The sequence below is a fragment of the Hirundo rustica genome, chromosome 2, assembly GCF_015227805.2.
Source record: "Hirundo rustica isolate bHirRus1 chromosome 2, bHirRus1.pri.v3, whole genome shotgun sequence".
NCBI classification, from domain to species: domain Eukaryota; kingdom Metazoa; phylum Chordata; class Aves; order Passeriformes; family Hirundinidae; genus Hirundo; species Hirundo rustica.
The window spans coordinates 40,856,343-40,880,915 of NC_053451.1; the positions used below are offsets into that span (position 1 = coordinate 40,856,343).

General features: G+C 37.2%; 1 protein-coding gene across 1 annotated transcript in view; it reads left to right on the forward strand.

Moving 5' to 3' along the window:
- ARHGAP42 (Rho GTPase activating protein 42) overlaps window positions 1-24,573 on the forward strand; it is a 145,920-nt gene that overhangs the window by 97,531 nt on the left and 23,816 nt on the right. The window contains exons 6-15 of the mRNA XM_040056346.2: window positions 2,685-2,795; window positions 9,154-9,258; window positions 12,672-12,801; window positions 15,788-15,888; window positions 18,121-18,230; window positions 18,997-19,075; window positions 19,942-19,981; window positions 21,542-21,604; window positions 23,136-23,210; window positions 23,892-23,976. Of these exons, the coding sequence (XP_039912280.1) occupies window positions 2,685-2,795; window positions 9,154-9,258; window positions 12,672-12,801; window positions 15,788-15,888; window positions 18,121-18,230; window positions 18,997-19,075; window positions 19,942-19,981; window positions 21,542-21,604; window positions 23,136-23,210; window positions 23,892-23,976 (899 nt within the window). The remainder of the gene's footprint in view (window positions 1-2,684; window positions 2,796-9,153; window positions 9,259-12,671; window positions 12,802-15,787; window positions 15,889-18,120; window positions 18,231-18,996; window positions 19,076-19,941; window positions 19,982-21,541; window positions 21,605-23,135; window positions 23,211-23,891; window positions 23,977-24,573) is intronic.

The following is a 24,573-nucleotide window of genomic DNA, read 5'->3' on the forward strand; positions in this document are numbered from 1 at the left end:
AGGTGGGAACTCCATGCCTCAAGCCAATGTCATGAATTCAGGGAGATGGAAATACCATTTTTTGACTCCTACATGTGAAAAACACTATTTCCTTGAATTGATGAGGTTTCTTGATACCTCATCACATTATGTGGGTTAAAGAGTACTGGGATAAGCAAAGACCTTGTACTCTGTTGGGTCCTTTTACATATCTCACTTGAGTGCAATTGAGACCACCTTAATTAGGCATCTGAAGTTCGATGGTTGAAACATATTCTGTAGAGAGTAGTTTGCATGTATTCACCTAGCTGAAATATGTTGGCTATTTTTTTAAGAGCCTGCAAGACTTCTGGCGCAGTTTATACAGGTGACTGGCTTTTTTCCTTTAGCATCAAAAAAAACAACTTCATAGTAGCATCTTTTCACTGCCTACAGAAGCCTACAGTGAAGGAGAAAATGGGCAGAATTGAGTGATGTGAGAAATCTCATAAACTTCTCATTTCCTTTCTCTGAAATCTGTTCCAGAATCAGTCTCCAAGCTTATGTGAAGTTCTGGTATATATATTGAGGTGATAGCCCACATCAATGAAAATATTACTCACTGTAACTATATATCATACAGGCAGAGACTCAAAATCATGTCCATCAGATCTCTTTATTTTTAATGTGCAATTTGAAGCTACAGAAAAACATGAAAATGCTTTCAGCTTTTGAAACTATAAGATCACTTTCTAAGCAATTCTTACAAATGTGAATCCTTTGGTGTTAACACAAACTCCTAAGCTTCTACAGAGTATATATTTGGGGTATTCTGATTTCGTCGCTGTTCACTGGTGGTGATTATGGCCCATGGATTGGGTCATATGGATTATTAAACCATATTTGAGATGGCATTTGGCTGTAAATATGTAATGTAATTATCATTACAACTGCAACCTGCTTAAATGCTGTTCAGAGTAGGGATGGATTTAATTAGGTGTTTAAATACTTCTTCTGAGGCAAAGCCTAAAAGAGACAATTTCTAAAACTATGTTTCATTATTTATGTACAATAAAATGAGTGAGCTGAGGTCTGTTTCAAGTGCTTATTGATGGCATTTGTGTGAGCAAGGCATTGCTGGATCACGTCCCAAAGTGGTGGCAACTGCTTCTGTTCAGCTGTGTAGCACTGTCTTTGTGATAGATTATTTTCATGAAATAAAACTATTAATGGGGAAAACAGTAGCAAAACACTATATGAATGGCAAATGGCAGATTTAATTTTGAGGTAGAGTGGTTCATTATTGGAATTTTGAGTGCTTGATTTCAGCTTCATGTTATTAGTTTACTGATTCTTCTTTTTTTGAGAGACACAAGAAGGAAATACAGGTAATGAATGATTTGAAACGTATCCTTGAGGCCCATGGGTTGAAGTAGCGTTAGAACACTGGGCTAGGGAGGTGGATCAATATTGTTAAGAGCCTGTGCAGCCAAAGCACCATAGTAGCTTGTCCTTGGGTAGAGAAGCAATCTTAATTATGTATGGTGCTATTGATGGCCAAATCCTGCCTGAAGGAAAACACTGACTTGTTGCTTTTGTATTGTTGAAAGTACTAAATCTCTTTTATGATGTGTTTGCTGGTTTTTAGTTTGTTGTCAAGGGAAGACAACATCAAGCTTTTCCAATTTCTCCACATTTGTTATTTTTATTGCCGGAATTAAGCTAGAGAATATACAGAAGTATTCATCTATATTTTTACTGACAAACATCAAAAATAGTTGGAGTGATCTTACTCGTGTTGTTAATCTGTGGTAATATTTTGACCAAAGAGCGGAATCTAACTAATACAGTCCAAAAGGGATTTGCTTGAGAAAAGGATTTAATATGAAGAAGGATGAATTAAAATGGAATCTGCATGTCTTCTTTAAACATTATCTACGTGCTACACTGCTTGTCTGTTAGTTCCCTCTCCTGTGGCTCGTTTAAATTGAGGATAAAAGCCTATTACTCTTCATCAGCTGATAAGAGTTATTCTTTAGCTATTTAGGCAGAAGACACTGTTCTGATACTGGATCTTCATGTTGGGTGGTATTAATCAGGCATTTCTGACATGTATTGCCTTGTAGTTCTGTCACTTGAAAATTAAAACTTGAAATACATTTTATTTATGAGGTTAGGGACTTAAATATGTTTACATTCCAAGAATATATGACTCATACTATAAAATAATAAGTTGCAAGATGACATTGTTAAAGATAGCCTATTTAAGAAAGAAAATACGTTTTGGGGAAGATATTTTAACCTGAGAAATAGATACAATTTCAGTGCATATGATACTTGAATGTTTCAATACAAGTAATTATCTTTTTGTCTGTCCTTGATTCCTACACTGCTCATTTCTATTTCCTTTTCTAAACTTACATATACCAAGTACCTGCTGCCACCTTTCTTTCCCTCCAGGCTCTCCTAAAAACTAGAATATTAAGGAGCAAAAAGAAAGAAGAAACCAAAAAAATAGCAAGTAAAAGGCATAGGCTGAAATGTGTAATGTTAACTTCTTAAACTTGCATAGCTTTTTAAAGTAGATATTCTAATTTTCAGAAAGAAAACTAACTCTATTAAACTTCTTAAGTAATCTTATGGAAGATCTGTTTGTTAATAACATAACCTGTTTTTAAATAATGAGACTAAGCTATAATTAATCCATGTCTAATTTTCTCTTTTAGGCAGATACACAGATTGACAGAGAACATCAAAACTTTTATGAAGCATCATTAGAATATGTTTTTAAAATCCAAGAAGTACAAGAGAAAAAGAAATTTGAATTTGTAGAACCTGTAAGTTTTATGTTTTATTTTCTTTAGAATGAGTGCATTTAAAGCTGAAAATTGAATTTAAAATATCATTTTTTTTGCTCCCTTTTTAAGTTTTGAATGCAGGTTCTTTGTATATAGACAGACATTAAGATCTCAGCCTGGGCACTTTCCATGTTTATTGAAGGATTATGTAAGAGTTTAGTATCTACTGTGAAGTGAAATGTCTGCTGACTTGAAGTGTGCATAACATTTTAATGGGACATCATGTAATGTTGTGTCTGTGCAGCGCATAATCGATGTTTCCTAATACCATGATTTAATGGCCTAAATTTTGAGCCAGATTTTTAATTTAAATATTTTGGGTAAGCAATATACACAGACATTGTACTGAGTTACCCATGAAGTAAAGTGAAAAATCAATTTTTCTGTAGGATAGGTAAATTTATCTTTTTGTTGGTGGAGCCGTTTGCCTTTAGTTTACTTTGCACGTAAAGGAAAGCTTATGTCGATGTGTCATTAAAGAGTAAGATAAAGTTGTGTTTCAATATCCGTATTTAAGTCCGGGATTTCCTTCTGGACTGTGTTTCCGTAACTAACTCCTCTCCTAGCTCTTTTCTGCATCAGTCGGTACCACAAGCAGCTTCAGTATGATATGCTAGCATATTTCTGTGGCAGTATTACTGCTGTTCATGTCATACAGACAGGCCTAGCTTGCCAGTTGCCTGGTGTAGTTAGTACCTATAGCCCTTGGCAGAGAACTTCCAGGGCCATGTGTCCCTTCCCATTAAGCACGCTGAGCACAGTGGAGCGCTGGTTGTCAGAGAGGAACATGACGAGCGTAACTTTCTCTCCACACCATCTCCCAGCTTCCTTGTAACTACTGAAGCGGCACTCTTGACTGTGAAATAGGTAGAATTACATCTCTAACACCCCACGTCACCAAGAGGAGCTTCTCAGATGCCTTCTGTCCATGAGATGAGAGCGTATTGTATAGTGAACGTTTGACATTGATGCAAACTAATGAATCTGGATTCAGCAAGCAGTACTTACAGAAATCCTATCTTTATGGCATACAGCTGCCAAATCTTACAGACTAAAACTTTGCTCAGATTCCTAAATAAGAACATTTTTCTACCTGTCACAGATTAATCCAGAGTGTGTCTCTCTGTCTCCTTCTGCAAAACTCTCACATCCTGGAAAAATCTAGCAATCTTGACCTAGCTCTGACCCTAGTACAGGAGACTTTATGCTCCTCTAATGTAATAGAAACTTTCTGTATTGAAAAGACCTTGTACACTGGAAAATACTGTGCAAGTGCACATAGTTAAAATAGGTAAATTTTACTTTTAAGTGTATCCATTTCCATACTGTCTCAGATCAGTGGGCATTCCAGCCCAGTATGACATACTTGATGTTCTAGGGGAAGGTACAGGAAATACTCTGGTGACTGGGTAATGATAGGCCTTGCAAGTAATGTCTTCTGACTTTGGGCGTGAATTTATTTATAATAAATCTAGATATAGATGGAGCTTAAATTATAACATCAGTGATAAAATTTTGCATCTTCAAAACTCTTAATTTTTGTTTGTAATCTGTTGCCTGCAACATGCTGAAATAAGAGCATTAGCTGAAATCCATAACACAAAATATGCCTTATGTGAAAAAGTAGATTAAAATACAAATCCTCAATACCATGAAATTAAAAAAAAAAAAAAAAAAATCAAACTAAACGAACCAGAAAACCGCAAAGACTTCAAAATAGGCTTTCTAAAATTCATGTTTATGCAAGTGATGTTGGAAGTATGAGCGCATTTCAAGATGAAAGGTATAGATAAGGACGAAGCCTAACCTTTATAATCTTAATCTTTTACCCTTTAAAATCAGGTATCAAAAGAATTGTCATGTTATTAATTTTCCTCTGTGTGCTCTATGAATGCACATATAGCAGAAGATGACTGGTGGTGTGTCTGTGTGGACATTCCTCCTCAGGAGCTTTGATGGTTGTGGGTCATTCTAGTGCATCTGCTGCCTGTGCCCTAGATTTATCAGCACGGTGTCACATCTTCAAATAATTATCAGTCTGATATCTTGCCAACAGACTCTCTGAAGGAAAGTTTAACTAAATAAATCTGTTAGTGCAGTGAAGGAGGAAACCGTGATACCCATTCAAAAGAAGGATAAGTTCTTGACGTGAGAACAGAACTTGAAATGCAAATGATCTGTTGAACACCATTTCGAGACCTTCGGTTTTTCTACACCAAAGGATAAAAAAATCTGAGAGCCAAAGTGGGAGAAGTAACCTAGCAAAAATTGCCTGGTGGGTTACAGCTAGGACAGTGTAAGTTAGTAAAAGTGGAGCATGTTCTCTCCTGGAGGAGACTCGGGAATGATTTTAAGGTACAGATGCTGATGACTCATACAGTGAATAGAAGATTATAATATTTAGAGTAGACTTTCGCAGCTCTTCTCAGACCTGGGTTTCTCTTTGTTCTCTGCATCTTGATCAAAGCAATTGCTAATGTGTACTAGTGTGAGTAGCTGACATATTCCTCTTTGCAATCCTCCTAGATCTTGATTTCTTCTAAAAACACCTCTCAGGTTTTCATACAGATAACAAATTCCAACTTTTCTGAAGGACAAATTAGTGTTCCAAATTTACAGCTGGATAAAACAATAAAGCAAAATAAGTGACAATAATCTGTCTTGCTAGCTTTTCTCTTGTGATCCTGAAGAAGCTAGTCCAGGCCAGCAGTGCTTTCTGCGGGTGTGATGCTTGTAAAAGCAATGCAAACACCTTCCTAAAGTCCTGCTTTGTCCTTTGGTGATGCTAGGACTTCCTTGTCCTGTAGAAACCAGGGCACAAAGTTCATAAGCAGTAAACTATCAGAAATGTGAGGGCTGGTCGGTTAAATGTTTATTTAAAGAGAAGAAAAAAAGAACAGCCAACCGAAAAACACTGCCTGTAATTGCATGCATTTCCATGAGACTTCACAGTGGACGTTAAATTTGAATTTTCCTTCCCTGCATTTTCTACATTATTAACTACGTTCACTTTAATCTGAAGAATAAGTGCTATCTTCTTATAAATAAAATGAAAACAGGGAGACAGGGACTTCAGGCTGATGTGCTGCAGGGCAAAGGTTAAATTCCTTCCCTATCCGAAACCTAAGTACAGTCTTCTTCCTGTGAGAATGAAACGACCAGGCAGTCTTGAGGTCAGCAGCTCTAAATAAAAATAAATAAAGTCTCAAGAAGTAGTTGGATTTTGTTTCGGGTTCTGTGTTGAAATCCTCATGGCTCTGGTGTGCTGAGTAGCTTTGTATTAAGGAGTTCAGACCTCAGTCTTTACTGAGATGACTGATTAGGTACTCAGAATGAGGTAACTATAAGACACTTCATTAAGTGAAAAATTGTTGATATGAAAGCATCAGTCATTGTTTGTGACGTTTGATGAAATAAACTACCTCTTTATGTGTGACTACCACCTTGAAACACAGTCTGAAAATTTTCTTTGAAAGGAAAAGGAGCTGATTTTCTATTTTTCTTTTTTTTTTTTTTTTTTTGTTCTATTTAATATTAATTTCTTCAAAATTATGAGCTTAACCTTTAGCAACAGTGCTACTTCTAATGCCAGCAAAAAGCAAACCCCACTATAAGCATAAGCCTAGGGCAAAAGACCTTGGCTTTTGTATCTGTTCCATACAATGCTATGGCTGTACGTGTTTTAATGGAAGTGTTTCTGGAAATGCCTTAGTAGCACAGGCCCATTGGGCACAGGGCATTTTCTGATTCCTGTTTTTCAGCTGCTAGTGACGCGTACCTCGAAGTGAATACCATCTTCAGTGTCACGTATCAGCACAGAGCTTAAATATGCTGATCTAGGACTTGCATAATACTTTTCTTCTATTCCTGTATTTCTGAGTGCTCAGAGAGTTTTTAACCAGGAAAGCCTCAAGGCCAGATCCTCTGCAATGCACAACTGCCAGAATACCTGAGAAGTACTTAAACTAAAATGAATTCAGATTTTTCTCAGGGCTTTTTGGGGTTTTTTTTGCTGCTGTTGTGTTTTTGCTTTCTGATAAATTCAGCTTTGCTGCCATCTTGTGTTAAATATTTTCCTTAGTATTTCTCAGTGTACTCTGTAAAAAGTGTTTTGTATGATGTAAAATGTTTTCCTTCAAATATTGAAGGTGAAATTTATACAGTTTATTCTCCTGAAATGCTCTTTAAACTGATTTTTAAAAGTCAGGCATAAGCTGACATACTGAAACTTTGTCCCACTAGTTCTTTGTTGCAATTTTGGTGTGTGTTTGGTGGTCTGGCTGCAGCTTTGCTAAGTGTTACTCCTGCACTATCTCTTCAGCTGAAAGGGGTGGGTTTAGCAGCAGGCTCCTGCCTGCAGATTATATTAATCCACACGTTCTTTTGACTGAACCAAGTCAAAGTAAGCACAGAAGTTGTTGTGCTGCATATGAAGGAGTTGGGGTTGGGGACACTGATGAGTAACTGAATCTAGAGTGTGACAACTGGCTTCATATAACTGGAGCCAAAGCAGAGCTTTAGTTATAATTTGTGGGTTTTGTACTTTATTCATAAAAAGGAAGATTAATTTTCTTTCTTTAAGTAGTTATTTCCAGAATTACAGATTTAGAATTAGAATTATAGTCTAGAATTACAGAAAATTATAGAACTCTTTCTGTCTGTTTGCACAATTGGAGGTTTTTAAGATAAACTGTTGTGTTTGGACCTTCCTCAGAAACACTTGAATAATCATTTGAATAATAATAACTATCAGGGTCTGGTCCTTTTCTGAGGTAATGATTTCAGCTGGACAGATGAATCATGTTAAGCCGAGATTGATTTATACCTGATGTGGAGCCCTCCACTTGAGGCTGCATTGCCTTCATTGTTCGATGGTGGAATATCCACTGTAGAGGTCTTCACAAAAACTTGCTTTTATGTTGAAAGATCTTCTCAGTTCTTCAGTCTCCATGACTGGCTTACTGGGCAGCCATAGGCTTGCCCCATCTCTGCCTGAGGCCAGGGTTTCATCTGATCCTTCAATACCAGTAAAAACCAAGTTCAGAGTCCTTCTCCCAGCCATACCTTGTATTTGTGCCCACACTGATGGCCTGTTTACCTCCAACCGCTTTAACTTACTAAATGCAGCAGAAGAGCAGGCAGGAAAACGGGCTCTCAGTAGTCTTGTAGAGCGTAATGGGAGAGAGGAGGCAAAACAATTCAGCTACAATTCTCTAAGTAGGGCTGAGAGTAAATTTAAAGAAAATATAAGCACAGTAAAAACTACATCTTTACGCTATTCCACTTAAAATAATCTATGGTACTGGTAACAGAAAGCAAGCGCATTAAATATGAGCAATGTCGTATTTGTTGCCTGAGTCTCGACTACTTCAGTAGTCAATGAAGAGAGATAAATGTTGCCATTGGATCATTCATCCCATCCTGAGAATGAAGTGTGAAAAAGGGAAAAGATTTATGCTCTGGAATACCTGTGGTTCTTTACTGAGTCAGGAGACAGCCTGGACAGCCAGTTACTTAGCCCAGATGATAATGGTGTAATATACCAAGGCAAATTGCTTTTATTGTTAAAACTTCTACTATTGTAAATCCAAATAAGTTTCGCTTTTTTTTTTTTCTGTTTACTTTACTATTTTTACAAGCTAAATTATATATACAAAGAAAGCAGTCCATGATGAGAAATCAAATGCTTGTTATTTAACAGCAGGTAGGGTGACTTATAGCAATGTCAAAAGGCTTTTAAAATTTAAAGCAGAATATGTTAGAAGGCTTTTAAAACTAAGAGATGAATTAGGAATGCATTAATCCAAGAGCTAAAATCTAGTTGCACCTTTTATTGCTTTAAAGCAAACTTAAAAGGACTTTTCAACTGGATATATGCAGACTATGGTGGTTCTGTTGGAGTCAATCACAGACATCAGATAGAGTTTGCGTATTGTTCAGAGCAGGAAGAAATAGTCTGGGTTTCTTCTGTAGGGCTAACCTATCCAAAGCATACTTTCTAGAGTCTCGTTTGTGGAAAATAGGTCATAGACCAAGCAATTACTGTGAAGAAAGTGAAAAAGTATTTTGGAGATAAAACACTTGAACTCTGAAATTTTAAACTTGGATAATGTTTACAAGCAAAGACTCCAGCTGGAATACTGGATAAACTGACTAGGGCAGTGAATTAAATTATTATGGAAATTACAACTTCATGACATAAAAGTGTGTGTAACATTTCTCTTTCTTAAGGTCTTATAATGGATTCCTTCTCAGTAAAACTTTGGGTTTGAGTGTAAAAGCACACAGTGTTCCTGGAGTTAAAAATGTATAATTCTTCTCAATTTTACCTTTTCAGCTCTTGGCCTTTCTTCAAGGATTATTTACATTTTACCATGAAGGATATGAACTGGCTCAGGAGTTTGCACCATACAAGCAGCAACTGCAGTTCAATTTGCAGAATGTAAGGATGATTTGACTTTACGTAATTTAACTTTTTAATTGGCTAGTTTCAGTTCAGGATATTAAAGCAGACTTATAGCACTTCATTGAAATTCTAAATCTTGCGATGTTTTAGTAAGCTGACATCAAATTTGTATACTAATAGGTTAAATTATTTTTATAAGATTAATGTCATTAAGATTCCTGATAACAAGTAACTTTGGATTTCCAGATCAAGACTTTGGGAGCAAGAACAAGATAAATAGGACAGCAGCCAAGTTTTTATTAGAAAACACATTTATCCAGATAGATTTAAACTTGTGTAAAAGCTTCCTTGAGAACGAGGCTGGTCTTCTGGACTGGTGGATGTACCAAAAATGTCCCAGCTGGTATAGAATGATACAGTTTGTCCTGCTGTCTGCTAACTTCCCACTGTATATAAAGCATACTTGGGAAGCCGTTCTCTCTGGCTGTTCTCTGTACTGTTAGAGAACAGGTGGGATCTTCCTCCATGGTGAGCAGCTCTCAAGAGCATTAAGTTTCACCAGAAGAGAGGATCTCTTTTTTGTGTAGAGAGTTACTCTTGACTGAGCAGATGGATCTTTTGCTGTAGATTGGTCTCTGGTAGTCAGAGCCATACAGGAACCCATTTTGGGCACAAACTGCCAAAAAAATATCATAGCTTTAACTTACTAATTCAGAAAAAAATGCATTCAATCAACATACTTTTCTGCTCATCATAACTGCTGTATACAAGTGTATATTTGTTCCACTGTCTAATTCAGATATTACACTTCCATACAAATGGAATTGTACTTATTTGTACATACAAATAAGTAGGTACAAAATATCTATACAGACTTTGCTTTTAAGCAAAGCTTACACACTCTGCTTTTAAGGCAAGAAGTGAGCTTCAACATGTCAGTATTGGACAAGCCCCACATATTTCCTGACAAGTAACATCAAAGTCCAGAACAAAATTTTTAAAAAAGTTAAGTCCATTTCATGGACAAAGACACATCTAACACATTTTTGTAGCTCCATCTTCCCTTTTACATCCCTTGTTAATATATATAGGTCCCATTTTAAATGCTGCTTGAGGAAATAAAGCTAAACTTCCTAGATGATTAACCTTATCCTTTTGAATCAAAATGCAAATGGTGTCTGTAGAGCATCCCAACCACTTGTCCTTTCAATTTTTGTGTTTTCTACCCTTGTTTGATACTAAAATGGTTTCAGATAAAGACACAAGGGGTCAGTGTTGTTGCACAGCAAATTTACTGAAAGAGTGAAAAATGTGCTTCAGTCCAGAGATTTACTTATTTTAACATGGCAAGTTCTGAGAGGAGCGTGAGCTCACAGCACAGGCCAAAACTGGCATTGTAAGTAATCATATGTTTCTTCAATGCATGTTTCCACAGAAGCAAAATTATTAAACGGGTTGTGGGGTTTTTTTTTATTTCAGTGTTAATTAAGAAATAGTCAAATTTAATGTTTTCTAAATATTATATCAGCACAACTTGAAGTTGTAAATGCATTACAGAGGTAGAGGGATGTGAAGTTAGGCAGAAGGATCAATGTTTTTTGGGTTTTTTAAATTATATATCAGAAAACGTATACTTGAAGTTACAGTGGAGATCAGTACATCACTCACTCCTGTTACACAGGAGTTTAAAATCTGGCTCCAGATCTAGATCCACAGCTTCACACAGCCTGCTAGGTTCTCTACGTACTTGTGGTTCAGAGCATCACCTGAAATCAGATTGAAGTGAAATGATTTATACAGGGAAAGACAAACTGAGGAGAGGGAGAAGTGCATTCAGCCTGTCTGTAGCTGTCAGAAGTACTCCTCTCCATTCCATTTGTTTGTTCAGGTCTTGAAGAATAGTTGACCTGAACTGCTGTTTCTGTTCTTAAAAATGTCCTACAGGCTAGAGCAGGAGCAGTAACAGCTGTGGAAGAGCAGTAGCAGACCAACAGCTCTCAACAGGTCACCGTGTTCTAACATGACCTGTTCTCACTTCAGCTGTCTCAGGGGCCAGTGGCATACTTTGTGTGTCCATTTGACTTTGGTTTCTGTGATTTGATTCAAAGACCTGGCTGCTTAAAAGTAGAAATTAATAACTAACAGATGGAGACAAGCTCTTAAACTGGGGACATACCTTCAATGGCATGTCCCTCTTGAAGGTCTCAAAATGACCTCTCTTAAATTTGGTCTGAACTGCTACTTCTTCTGAGGGATGTAATCTGAAAAGTTCAGATTAGAATTTTACCTCTCTCTCTAATAATGGTGTTTGTCTTCAAGACCAAGATTAAGCATGTGTACTCTTACAGTATTGTGCAGCTAATTACACACACAAATGGCCCATGAAAAAGGGGAAGTATTCACTGGTGTATAAAGTCCTGAGAGTATCTATCTGACTAGTGAGGATTCAAGTCCACATATGACTCTGTAGAAACATTACAAAAACCTTTATTCTTTTCTTGGACCTATAGGAACAGAGTGTTTGATACCTGATATTTAATCAATCAAAGCTCTGGCATCTCACAATAATGCTAGATGCATGGAGGGAAACCCTAGCCTCACTGAATTCACTAAGAAAAAGTAGCCATTTATATACATATAAGAAAGTACAGAAAACCATAATTGTTTGCTTTGTTACATGCCTGGTTACACATGACATTCAGAACAGATGCACTTCTTCCATGTTTTTGGCATAGTTCTGCCACTTGTGAGCTGTTTCTTCCGTCCCGTTTTTTTAATATACTAAACTGTGGAGTTTGCCAAGTCAAAACTTGTTCATGACAGTGCCAGTAACCTGAGCAGCAGCACCTGTGGTATCGCTGCAGATACGGATACACAGAGAATTTGTCTCTTCCATGTGTGTAGAAACTGCAGGCTAGTAAGTCCAGCTGTCTGGACTCATTATCCTGACTTTATACCTGAACTAGTGTTTTCTGCACTGAACTTAAAGTGCTTCGGTGAGTCTTACTACTTCAGATTAAGGGCTAAGCTGTCAGTAGCTTCTAGTTTAGCCAGGCATCTGTCTGAGAATCGCAGAGTGTACATAGAGAAAGCCTGTATCTGTCTACAAAATACTGTGTAAGCATACCTAAAAATATGAAATTACCTCCTGTCTGAGGTTAGTGACCTGCAGAAATAGGAATGGTGCAATTCTCAGCTATGTTTTCCTTACATTTGTGTGCCAAAGATGAATTCTTCATTATTATGTTATTCCTAGGCTTCTAGCGGTGAAGAGTATTATTCTTTATTGCATTTTTTTTCCTTTTCCCCCCTTTTATGTCTCTGCAAAATGCTTTTGTTACTCTTCAATACAGTCTCCTTGGCATTATTTGTATTTAGTTGTTCATTGTTATTTTAGTGCTTACATGAGATAATGTGGGGTTTTGTTTGTTTCCTTTTCTGGGTATTAGACTCGGAATAACTTTGAAAGCACCAGGCAGGAAGTGGAGAGACTCATGCAAAGAATGAAATCAGCCAACCAGGATTACAGACCACCAAGTCAATGGACAATGGAAGGCTATCTCTACGTGCAGGAGAAACGTAAGTGCAGCAAGGAAGGTCCGTGCTGTTGTTTGCCCCAGTGCTTGACTGGTAGCAAGCTCTGGTCTGGCTGGCTGCCCTGCACCTTGCTGCAAACTCCCAGCACTCTGCTTTGGCTCCCTTCTGTTTCCTGCTCTTTCCTTGCCTGAACAGAGCCTTTAGTTCAGCCATCAGGAGCACCTTGTACCAGAGACCTCCACTGACCCAGCCATCTTAAATGAACATGTGCTTACTGGAAATCAAAGATGTAAGAAAAGGTCATCTAAGTACCGTCTTACCATAGTTAGCCAGTTTTATCCTCAGTAGCGCTCCAAGTTTTAAGAACACCGTCTATTTTTTTAATTGATTAATAATCATAAAAGAAATCTGTGTTAAGTGGAAATTACACTGAGCCGTGCTAATGGGGGAGGGAGAAAAGGAGTGAAGCACTGGGCACATGCTGTGCTTCATTAAATAATGAGAGGCCAGCTTGACATCTTCTTACTGAAAAGAAATTTTTATTCTGGAGTACCAGGGTCTGTAATCACTGTGTAGTGGGAAAGGTACTAGTTGTATAATTCCTTGTAGGCAAGTAAACTTGCCTACAACCCGTATCGTATAGGTTCTTGTCTAATGGTGAGCAAGTGGGTTAAATGTTTGCTGTTCTTGAGAGTAAATTCTATATATATTTATTATTGGTATGCGTGGTGGTAAATACATGGGGGTTTTTTTAAATGGCACTAGGCCATAGGTTGTTTTCTTTCAGATAGATGGCCAAGAGTAACAAGCTTAAAGTTGCAGCACAGGTGGCTGGCTACAATTTTCTAATGAAAACTCATCTAAAACAGCTTTGAGAGTGCTCATCCATCTTAAAATATGCTAAAAGAGATAATGGATTGCCATCAGAGGAAAAATTGATTCTGAATAATTGCAGATTTTTTTTGTTATGCTAAGTGAAAAGAACTTAAAATATAGGAGTGGAACAGCTAACTTCTGAATGTACATAACCATTTGAATTTTCTATTCATAACACTACTTTGTTCCAGAACACAGGCAATAGGAGAGCTTTCTCAAAGTCAGTGTAACTGAATAAATATCCGTAGCTATGTTTCTGGATTGACAGATATCTGACTTACATGACTGATTCAGTCTCTCATATAACCACCACCTTTGTGGGTACATTGAGAAGGCAAACCCTTTGTATCTGTAGTAAAACTACTAGGGGTCTTTTTTCAACATTTTAATTTATTTCTTCACATTTAAAAAGAAAACCACACACAACCCCTTTTTTTTTTTTTCTTTTTTTTTTTTCTTTTTTTTAAGTCAGGGTTCTTTCCTTTTGTCTTGGTTCTGAACAGGACAGGGTGAATTTTTTCAGTAGCCAGGAATTGGGCATGACTAGCTCCTTACTCAATACTAGCTCATCATTTTCTGGGGATAGGGGAAGGGATCCTTTCTGGGTCCCAAAGGTGGCAGAGGGGGCACTCAGGTACTGTCAAGTCTCTCCATGTGGTGAGCACTCACATGTGAATCATTTGGCTCTTGCACGTTCTGTTATTAATATTGTTGATGCTACTGTTTGTTTTCTTATTTCATTACTGTCTGCAGTAAATTGTTCTTATTTCAACCCTTGATCCTTTCCATTTATGCCTCCAATTCTTCTCTCCAACCCACCACAAGGGAGAGGGGAGAAGGATGGGGAAGGTGTGAGCAGTGCATGGTTTGGAGTGCTTTTCTGGGAACACTTAAGTGGGGAATACCATTCTTTAACCATAACCAATTTTAAAAATAATTAATAGGTCCATACATACTGCAGCTTGAAAAAATCAGTATCATGTTTTTCCCATGAGTAACTCTCATTGAAGAATCCAGGAGCTTGTGCTGCTCTCTTTGCTACAGTGAACTTCCAGAAAATTTGGCAGATCTTATCTGTACTGCTAGGATATGAAGAGAATTCTGGATATTGTGGGAGAATTCACTCCATGTGCTCAAAGCAAAGAACACATTATAAATGCCTGTATAAACTGATTGTATAAATACAAACTGCATTAGTGTGAACCAAGTTTAAAATACCACTGAGCTTGAGCTCAAGATGGTTTTGTATTTAGATTCACTAAAGGTTCACAGCAGTGCCTGAACAAAGCTCTGGGTAATCCAGCAGTGAAAATATCCGCTTCAGAGATCCTTTACTTGGAGTAGGATTAAGTAGAGTGATGTGACCTCTCCAGGATAAGGCCACATCCACTTACTTGGGGGTTGCTGTAGATCTCACCTATGGGTATCGAAATTGAAGACAAGTGAATCCCTGAGTACAGTACAGTATACTTTGGTATTATGAGCATGTGCAAGTGTCAGTTTGTGAACATGGTCAGTTCTGCACTGCTGTAACATCCACCTCTTCTCCAGCAGGACTCCCTTCAAGGCAGAAAAAAACAATATTTCTTGCTGAAGGCACTGCCTTTTCCAACCAGCATTTTGCCCCGCAATTTTATCCATTCAACTACATACGATTAAATCTCTCTAAGCTGGTGCCATTTTATGCACTCCCTTAAGGTAACAGGTGGAAGAACAGCCTTTCTGTGATACTACCGAAAGCATTGGTTACCTTTGACAAGAACTCTGAAAGTAAAGGAAAATACAGTCTCATTTTCTGACTTTGTCCAGTTTTCTGCATTTAATACCAGACTTCCAGGTTTCCATAAAAGAAAGGGTCTAATACTGAGTTGTGTTTTCCTTGTGTTGATAAAATCACAACTGTATTTTCTAGGCAAAAAACTCCCCAGGTGTGTTCTTGCCTTTTTCCTGCCTTGTTACCACAATAGAATGCTGTTACCCATCCAGTTACCAAAGAACTTTGTTGGGCAATCTTATCAAGCTGCAGCATTTGAAAATTACACCTGAACAGCATGTTCAGATTAAAAAATAAGAAGGCTGCATGTGGATGCTACTTTTCATTTTTCAACTCTATTTCCAATAGTGGTAAAATGACTATCTCTCTTTACTCCAGGACCCCTTGGATTTACATGGGTAAAACATTACTGCACTTACGACAAAGGAACAAAAACTTTTACAATGAGTATAGCTGAAACAAAATCTGGTGGAAAAGTGGTGAGTTAATGTACATGAACACATGTGAGCTGTAAATTCCATCTTTTTTATTAAGCATTTAGGAACTGCTGAAAGAAAAAAATGCAAAGAGATAAGGCTGTTTTCATAGATGAAGCAGTGCGTGTATCATATAACATGGATAAATATTTAAGTAACATTTCTTTTAAAACATATTTAAACTACATATTCAATAAGTTCTCTAATGTGATTGTTTTAAATGCATATGAAATTTATCCCATTTGCACAGAATCATAGAATGAATGAGGTTTGGAAGAGGGCTCTGGCGATCCCTTATATAAACTCAATTCAGGGTCAACCAGAGCAGGTTGGTGAGGTCTGTGTCCAGTCAGGTTTTAGATATCTCCAAGGGTGCAGCCCTCTATGAGCTACCTGTTCCAGTGTTTGACCACCTTAAAAAACTTTTCCTGAAGTTCAAATGGAATTACTTATATTTGTGTTTGTGCCCATCGCCTCTCGCCCTTCCACTGGGCACCACTGAGAGGAACCTGACTCAGTCCACTTTCTTTCCCATGAGATATTTGTAGATCAGCCACTGATGTGATCCCTCTTCTCCAGACCAAACAGTTCCAGCTCTCTCAGCTTCTCCTCATATGACAGATTCACAGAGTCATCAAGGCTGGAGGAGACCTTCAAGGTCATCTAGTCCAACCATCAATATAACACCACCACAATCACCCCTAAACCTCATGCACAAGTGCCACATCCAGTGAAAATTTCTTCCAGTGAAAATTTTATTTCTAATATCTAATCTGAACCTCTCCTGGCGCAACTTAAGGCTTCTCCCTCATGTTCTTCCACTTAAGACACAGCAGACGAGACTGACCCACTCCTCCATAAAGCCTCCTTTCAGGTAGTTGTGCTCCAAGTCCTTAATCACCTTGGTAGCCTTTAGCTGGACTTGTTCTAGCACATCACCGCTTCTCTTGTACCGGGGAACCCAGCACTGGGCACAGCATTCCAGGTGTCCCTCACCAGTGCTGAATGGAGGGTGAGGATCTCTTTCCTCCACTTGCAGGCAGTGCCCTGCCTGATGCATCCCAGGAGGCTGGTGGCCTTCTTTGCAGCAACATCACATTGCTGGCTCATGGCCACCTTGCTGCCCACCAGAACCTGAAATTCCTTTTCTGCCAAGCTGCTCATCCTGTCCTGGTGCCTGGGGTTATTACTGTTCGTGCTGAACAGTATTGACCCCATGACCACTAGTGTCTGGCTGCAGCTGGACATCTGTTGTGAGCTCAGCAGTTCAGGCAGCGTTCAGTCCACCTCGCCAAATCACCCATATTTCACCTGTACTTGTCTATGAGGATGTAGCAGAATGTAGTGTCAAAAGCATGGCTAAAGTTGAGATAAACAATACTCATTGTTCTCCCATCATACCCCGAGCCATCCAACATATTGTAGGGAGCTATCAGGTTGATCCTGTGTGATTTCTTCTTTATTAAATTCATGCCGACTGCTTCCAGTCACCTTTCTGCCCTTACTATGTTTGGAAATGCTTTCCGTGATTATCCGCTTCATCACCTTCCCTGGGATAAAGGTGGTGCAGACTGGCCTGTAGTTCCCCATAAGATGTGAGCCCTGCAAGTTGTATCAGAGGAGGTGGGTATTACAAAAAAATTCCACCACAAGGTGAAGCGCTGGAACTGTATGCCAGAGAAGTGGTTGAGTCACCAACTCTGGAAGTACTTAAAAGATGTACAGATGGTTTAGTTGTGGCCTTTTCCAACCTGAATGGTTCTATGATTCTGTATCCTTCTCCTTGCTCCTTTTGAAGACAGGAGTGAAATTTGCTTCCTTCCATTCCTCAGAATTCCCAGTTGTGTCAGCCTTGCTGACATTATAGCAAGATCTCATGATCGTGACAGCCAGAATTGGGAACTTCATTCTTCAGAAATCTTTGTGTCTGCATGTGAGAGTTGGCAGAATTACATGATTTTCATCCTAACATGCATGTAATGAAATTATATATGCAGTTGTTTGTAAGATTTGAATTTAGGGAATTTTCTGAAATATAATGATTAAGTAACAAATATAAGACAGAACACTATTAAATGTAGTCTTAATATACAGAAAAATATTGTATGTATTCCTAAATAATTTTAACCCCTATGTTAAGACAGGTTCTTTGGACTGTTCATGCAAATAAGTTTAAGATGAAGCCAAGGTGTATAAGCGCACTGCCTGTGCTAATTCCATTTTTCTGTTTTGTAGAATGGCCTTGTCACAAGCTCACCAGAAATGTTCAAGCTAAAATCTTGCATCAGGAGAAAGACAGATTCAATTGACAAACGTTTCTGTTTCGATATTGAAGTATTTGAGAGGTTTGTTTCTCTTATGTTAACAATTTGAAAATAATTCCAACCAGTACATAGTAATTACTCCTGTAATAGGAGTATGTTTATAAATATATTTGTATACAGACAAAGTAGGCTTTCTAGACTTAGTACTTCTTTGTTCAAACATGGTTTTCTAATTAAATCCGCTACACAGCATATGTGTTGTCTTTACTACATGATGTTTGCATGCAGGTACAGCATGGATTCTTATGGAACTTGTAGCAAAACTGAATATCCTCTTTTAGAAACAGATCATAAATATTTTTATAAATATTTTATAAATACTTGTTAAATAGCATATTCTATCACTTTCATTAATATATGGTAGCACTTTTTTTTCTTAAAAATTACATCCACAGGTTTTTTTCCACTTACTCCTGAATATTATATCATATACATGAGAATAGATTTCCTGTATTTAAGATATAGGTACACAGTACTTTGTAGAAGTATTTTTTCCAATCTTGGGAATAAAGAGAAATACTGAATTATTTTTGTGGTAAAATATGATAAATAGACTGATTTTTGTAGTTGTTCTCTTAAAAAATCTTTTATTACTGTTAGCACACTTTTAAAAAAACAGATGTGTTTTATACTTAGATCAGAATTTATTCTGTTATATCAGAAGCTGTCAGCTTTCTCTAACTTCTATCTGTCTTTCGTATATTCACATCATCATGCATGTGGATTCTGACTCTGGATACTATTTGAGTAAAACAGTAACTTCAGTGAATGTGTGTGTTTTTGACAGACCTGGAATCATCACGCTGCAAGCTTTTTCAGAATCCAACCGAAAACTTTGGCTTGAAGCTATGGATGGAAAAGAACCAGTAAGCATATTTTTTAATTTTCATTTTACAGTTTTCTAGATCACATATTACAGAAAGAAGCTAGTATACATTTCAGATACTCTATTGTAATATCAAAAAATAGAGTTATTTTCTTTGTGAGACACTAATGCAAGTACATAGTGACGATAACTATAAAGTAGAAAAGCAGATCTATTAATTTAAGCCTACATTTTTATATATAGCATTATTTTATGTTAGGACATTTAAAGTAGTAATATTTTAAGTAATACAATAGCATATTGTTTAACAGGATTCATGGTTCAGGTGAAGTGGCTGTTATTCCAGTGGTAAAGAGCAACCATCTTTTAGGCAGTTTCATGGAGTGAACAATCAGTACCATCTCAAAAGGCATTGTAGAGAGCAGAAACACTTGTTGAAAGCTACTGAGACACAGACAGGCTTGTCTGAGTTTTCTTCCCACTATTTATCTGCTCCTAAAGTAGTCACTGAATGCGAGTGATATCAGACCTGTATCCGATAGGAAAAGAATGGTTGATCAGCTTTATGAACTTGATCAATGTTTTAGCATGCTTCTTGTTTGCCTGAACAGGAATTATAATCACAAGCTGTTTTGCAATTTAACCCATTTGGACTCTGTAAATCTGATTTCTAATGTATTAGTTGCGTTACGGTAGCACAGAGCTGTTAACCCAGCTGTGTGCCGAAGCAGTAAATATCAAGAGATCTTGAAAGGCAAGGTTGGGATTTCCCCAGCAGTAATCTAGTACATAGCTTGTTGCAACTACTCACAGACCTGGCAATAGCAAATCTAAAGCACAAATATTGTCCTATTGCATTGTTGTTGTTTGATTGTTGTGTTTTCTTTGTTTATTTTTTTTTTTCAGATCTACACGCTGCCAGCCATTATTAGCAAGAAGGAAGAAAGTAAGCTCTTTATGCTGAGTTGCCGTATCTTGCTACATTTCTGTAATGTTACAGTTTCTTGATATATGTGTGGGAGAAAGAGATTATTTTATATTTTATTTCTATGGCTGTGAAATAACTTTGTTGGATATCTAAACTTTCCCTGGCACAACTTGAGGCCATTTCCTTTTTTCCCATTGCTTGTTACTTTAGAGAAGAACCTGATCCTCACCTGGCTGTACCCTCCTTTCATGCACTTACAGAGAGCAGTGAGGTCCCTCCTGAGCCTCCTTTTCTCCAGGCTGAACACCCCCAGCTCCCTCAGCTGCTCCTCACAGCACTTGTGCTCCAGACCCTTCCCCAGCTCCGCTGCCCTTCTCTGGACACGCTCCAGCCCCTCAATGTCTTTCTTGCAGTGAGGGGCCCAGAACTGAACACAGGATTTGAGGTGTGGCCTCAGCAGTGCCCAGGGCAGGGGGACGGTCACTGCCCTGCTCCTGCTGGCCACACCACGGCTGATCCAGGCCAGGATGCCATCGGCCTTCTTGGCCACCTGGGCACAGCTGGATCATGTTCAGCTGCTGCTCACCAGCACCCCCAGGTCCTTTTCCACCAGGCAGTTTTCCAGCCATTGCCTCCAGCTTGTGGCACTGCCTGGGGTTGTTGTAAGCCAGGTGCAGGACCAAGCACTTGGCCGTGTTGAACCTCTTACAGTTGGCCTTGGTCCATCACATTGTTTTAGTTTTAAATGTATATGCACCCGTTAGACATACACTGAGTAAGGATATTATTGTATTTAAAGGTACTATGAGATTTGTGTGCATAATTGTATTAACACTTTATTAACACATGGGTTATTATCATATTATATTAACACATATGTAAAAATAAACAATATATCTCAGAGAAAGAGATTTTTAAAATTTGGACATACATCTTCATTGGAGGAGTATTTGAGACTCTGAAAATCTGAAATTTAAGCCACTCTCTGTTCTTGTATATGATGTTGTGTATTTTAATGGTGACAAATATGCTGTTTTAAGATCTTTATTCAGGTATTCAGGTTATATATCTTTATTCAGGTAACATCTTTATTCAGGTTAAACCAGTGGGTATTGAAGATGCAACATTAATGAGAAATACAGTCACTTGAAAAAAGATGACTAATTAAACTCAGTAACAAGGATTGTTCTCCTGCATTGCCATTTTATGAGTGATTATGTGCATATGCAAGGAACAAAGAATATTGCTGTTTTAAAAACAATGAATATGTTCTGGTCATAATGTAGGTCCTGGACTCTTAAAAGCATTTTACTCAGCAGCTTTCAACTGTCTCTTTAGAGAGGCTACTGATTGCTAAGACTGTAGAACATTAAGCTTCTAATGGAACAGAATGACTACAAAGTTGGGTTCTGTATGCTATGGATGTATCTCCGAAGACCCTATTACAGAACAAGTATTGTAATGTTATGGATAACCACGTATTAGCCCTCCTTTACTAGTGTGTGAGTGTAGCTAAACAGAAGATTCTGTATATTGATGTTGGAAAATAATTCGTTTTTTTTTTTTTTTTTTTAATAGTGTATTTAAATGAAGCAGGTTTCAACTTCGTGAGGAAATGTATTCATGCTGTAGAAACAAGAGGTGTGTATTAAAACACAAATAAGATTGTTGTAGCTTTTTTCCTAAAACACAACTTTTTTAATTCTATATATTTTACATCTGTGCTTTGAAGTGCATCCATTATTTGGTTTGGACTTTTCATATTTTATCTGGGTGCTTTACAATCCAAATTATTCTCTTCAGTTCCAACAACAATTCTTAACATATCATTTAAGTGAGATTTTTTAACTTTCTACTGTAATTTCTTGTTGATTAGACAACTTAATACACAATTGCACACATCTTTATTCTTTCATTTGTGTGCACTCACTTGACTTTTCTTGGGATACAACTATGGGGAGTCTCAGCTCCTAACTTTGGTTTCAGGTGTAAAATCTGAAGACCCAAAACATGCTCTGCTGGTACATCTGGTTTTTTGCAGAATATAACTCCTATCATTTTATTCACAAATGCAGTACATTGTTGGTTTTTTGTTATTGTTATTTTTTTATGTTTAGCATAATTTAATGTTTAGCAACACTCATTTTTGTTAGTGGGAATGTAAAAAAAGGAGGTTATAATCACTATGCTGATGAGGTGATATCTAACAACTCACAGTAGGTTTTAAATGGAGATTTATGGCTGTACCCTCTCCTATAAAATGGGATAGCTTTACTTGAGCTGTCAGTGTGCAGATCTCTTCTAATCCAAATGTGATCCCTCTGTGCAGCTTTGAGCTCAACTTGAATTCAGTTTCTCAGCCATCAGTGTTGTCATTGTTGAGTCACTGCAGACTCAGAGCTTGAGTTTTTTTCTGGGACAGGGAGGGTAAAAGAAGATTTCAAAACAAAACACCTAGGTTATCTAAGTGAGATCAGATTTAGGAATGTTGTTTTCAAAGGAAAAGTAGACAAATTTTAGATGTTAAGGCTTGAAGTGGAAGACATTTAAACCCTGCTAATTTTAAAAGGAGTTAAAAATAATCATGACTGAAATAATCAAATACTGTATTCGGAATGTAATTTTTTAAACATTATTTGTTATTATTATCTGTGCTGTTGAAAAAGGCCTGGCAATTTTAACTCGCAACATAAATTCTCAATGGATGTGTTACAACAGTATACAGTATATATTTTTTGTTTCCATATAAATATCAGTCACATCTTATTTGAAAGAGATGATGGTCTAAGCAAGCATAGATGCATAGAAATTCCACTGACATCTAGGCAATATAAACTTGTTGATGTGTAATGTGCTTTGAGACTGCTTTTGGGTCTTATTTTTAAGTTTTCCTAGCCATCACCTTGTTGTTTGCTAATATGGGTCATTTCTGTGCAGAAGGGTTCTGTTAATGTAAAATTATGCTTAGTGTTTCATATGGTGTGGACTCAGTGGAATGAATTTGTTAATATCCCACAAGAGATTGCAGTAGTGTAAAGCAGTAGTTAAGAATGTTTTCCATAAATACATTTATACGTTTTGAAAACGTACACCAAAAATGCATCAGCATATATTGAAATAACCATATTTTCATTATTTAAATTATTTCTATTTACTTGTTTTCCCAATGTAGGTATTACAATCCTGGGGCTCTACAGAATAGGTGGTGTAAATTCTAAGGTGCAAAAGCTGATGAATACCATATTTTGTAAGTATCTGAAGTGAACTTTGTCAGTGTGCAGTGTGTGTGCTGTGATCCTTTTTGCTTTAGCTGCTGTGGTCAGAAGAGTGCATCATAATATTCACAATTTGGTATGTGCACTTACTGCCGCTAAATTGAGTTTGCACTCTTAAAATGAGTGATTCATCTGTAGTTTCTTGTGTGCATTCGTATTCAGTTCTGCATGTTACACATGAGCAAATTACTAATAAAAACGCTTTTCTTCTTCTAACTTTAAAGTTCTATTTATTTATATATATTTGGCTTGTTCCACAAGTTCTCCAAAGCTTAGTTCCATAACACATCATGGCCCAGCTTAATAGACACTTGTTCCAATCTTTCACTTTTCTTGCTAATTGATCTCTCTGATGCTTGTGTTTGCATGTCTAAGACAAATGAATTAGTAATTCTCTATGAACTTGGGCTTACTTAACACTTTCATACAGTGCATAAAGTTAATGTTTATGGTTACTAACTCTGAGCACTGAATTTATTTTTACTAATAATTTGGCAGAGATGAAATTATTTAAATTGATCAGATTGGTAGGTAGTCTCACTAATAAATAATCAGTTGTGCTAAATGGCTGATCTCGTGGCTTCTCTTTTGCTACTTTTCTAGTTAATGTGTTAGTCAAACTGTAACAAAATCCTAATTCAAATTTCTACCAGCCCCTAAATCACCTCCTGATATGGATATTGATATGGAAATTTGGGACAATAAAACAATAACAAGTGGACTAAAAAACTACCTCAGGTAAGTATGATCCCACCCAGTTTCAGTATTCCTTTTCTGGCCCATTGATCTTTGGCATGTTAATATCATACTACATTCCTTGTATCCATTACCATGATAATAAATTATTATTTTATTATCCTGCTTAATATTCCTATGATTATGTATAATAATACACACCTTCAACCTTTTTAAGATAATCTTGCCGTATATAGCCCTAAGTTCAATTAATTGCATGTTTTTATTGAAATGTTTTTATGTTATCACAAAGCATGTTGTACTCAATCTTCTTTTTGTGAATCCCTTAACTTGTGTACCATAAAATTTCTTGACATTATGGTTGAATGAAAATCCCAGCAAAAGTTTAGGTTTTTATCTTATGCTCTTAATATCGTCACAAATAAAATATCCCTCCTGTCTTTTTTGCTGATAAGAGACAGAATATTCAAAAATTATGATACTTCTGAGATAACTCTTTTGGATCTCGATATTTATTGTTCAAAAGAGACATAATAAAAAGTATCCAACCCAGATGGTGGGTGTTCTATGCCTTCTAAAAATTGAGATTTCCTAAGCAAGTCACCTAACAAAGGGCAGCATCGGAAATCTCTGTACTTT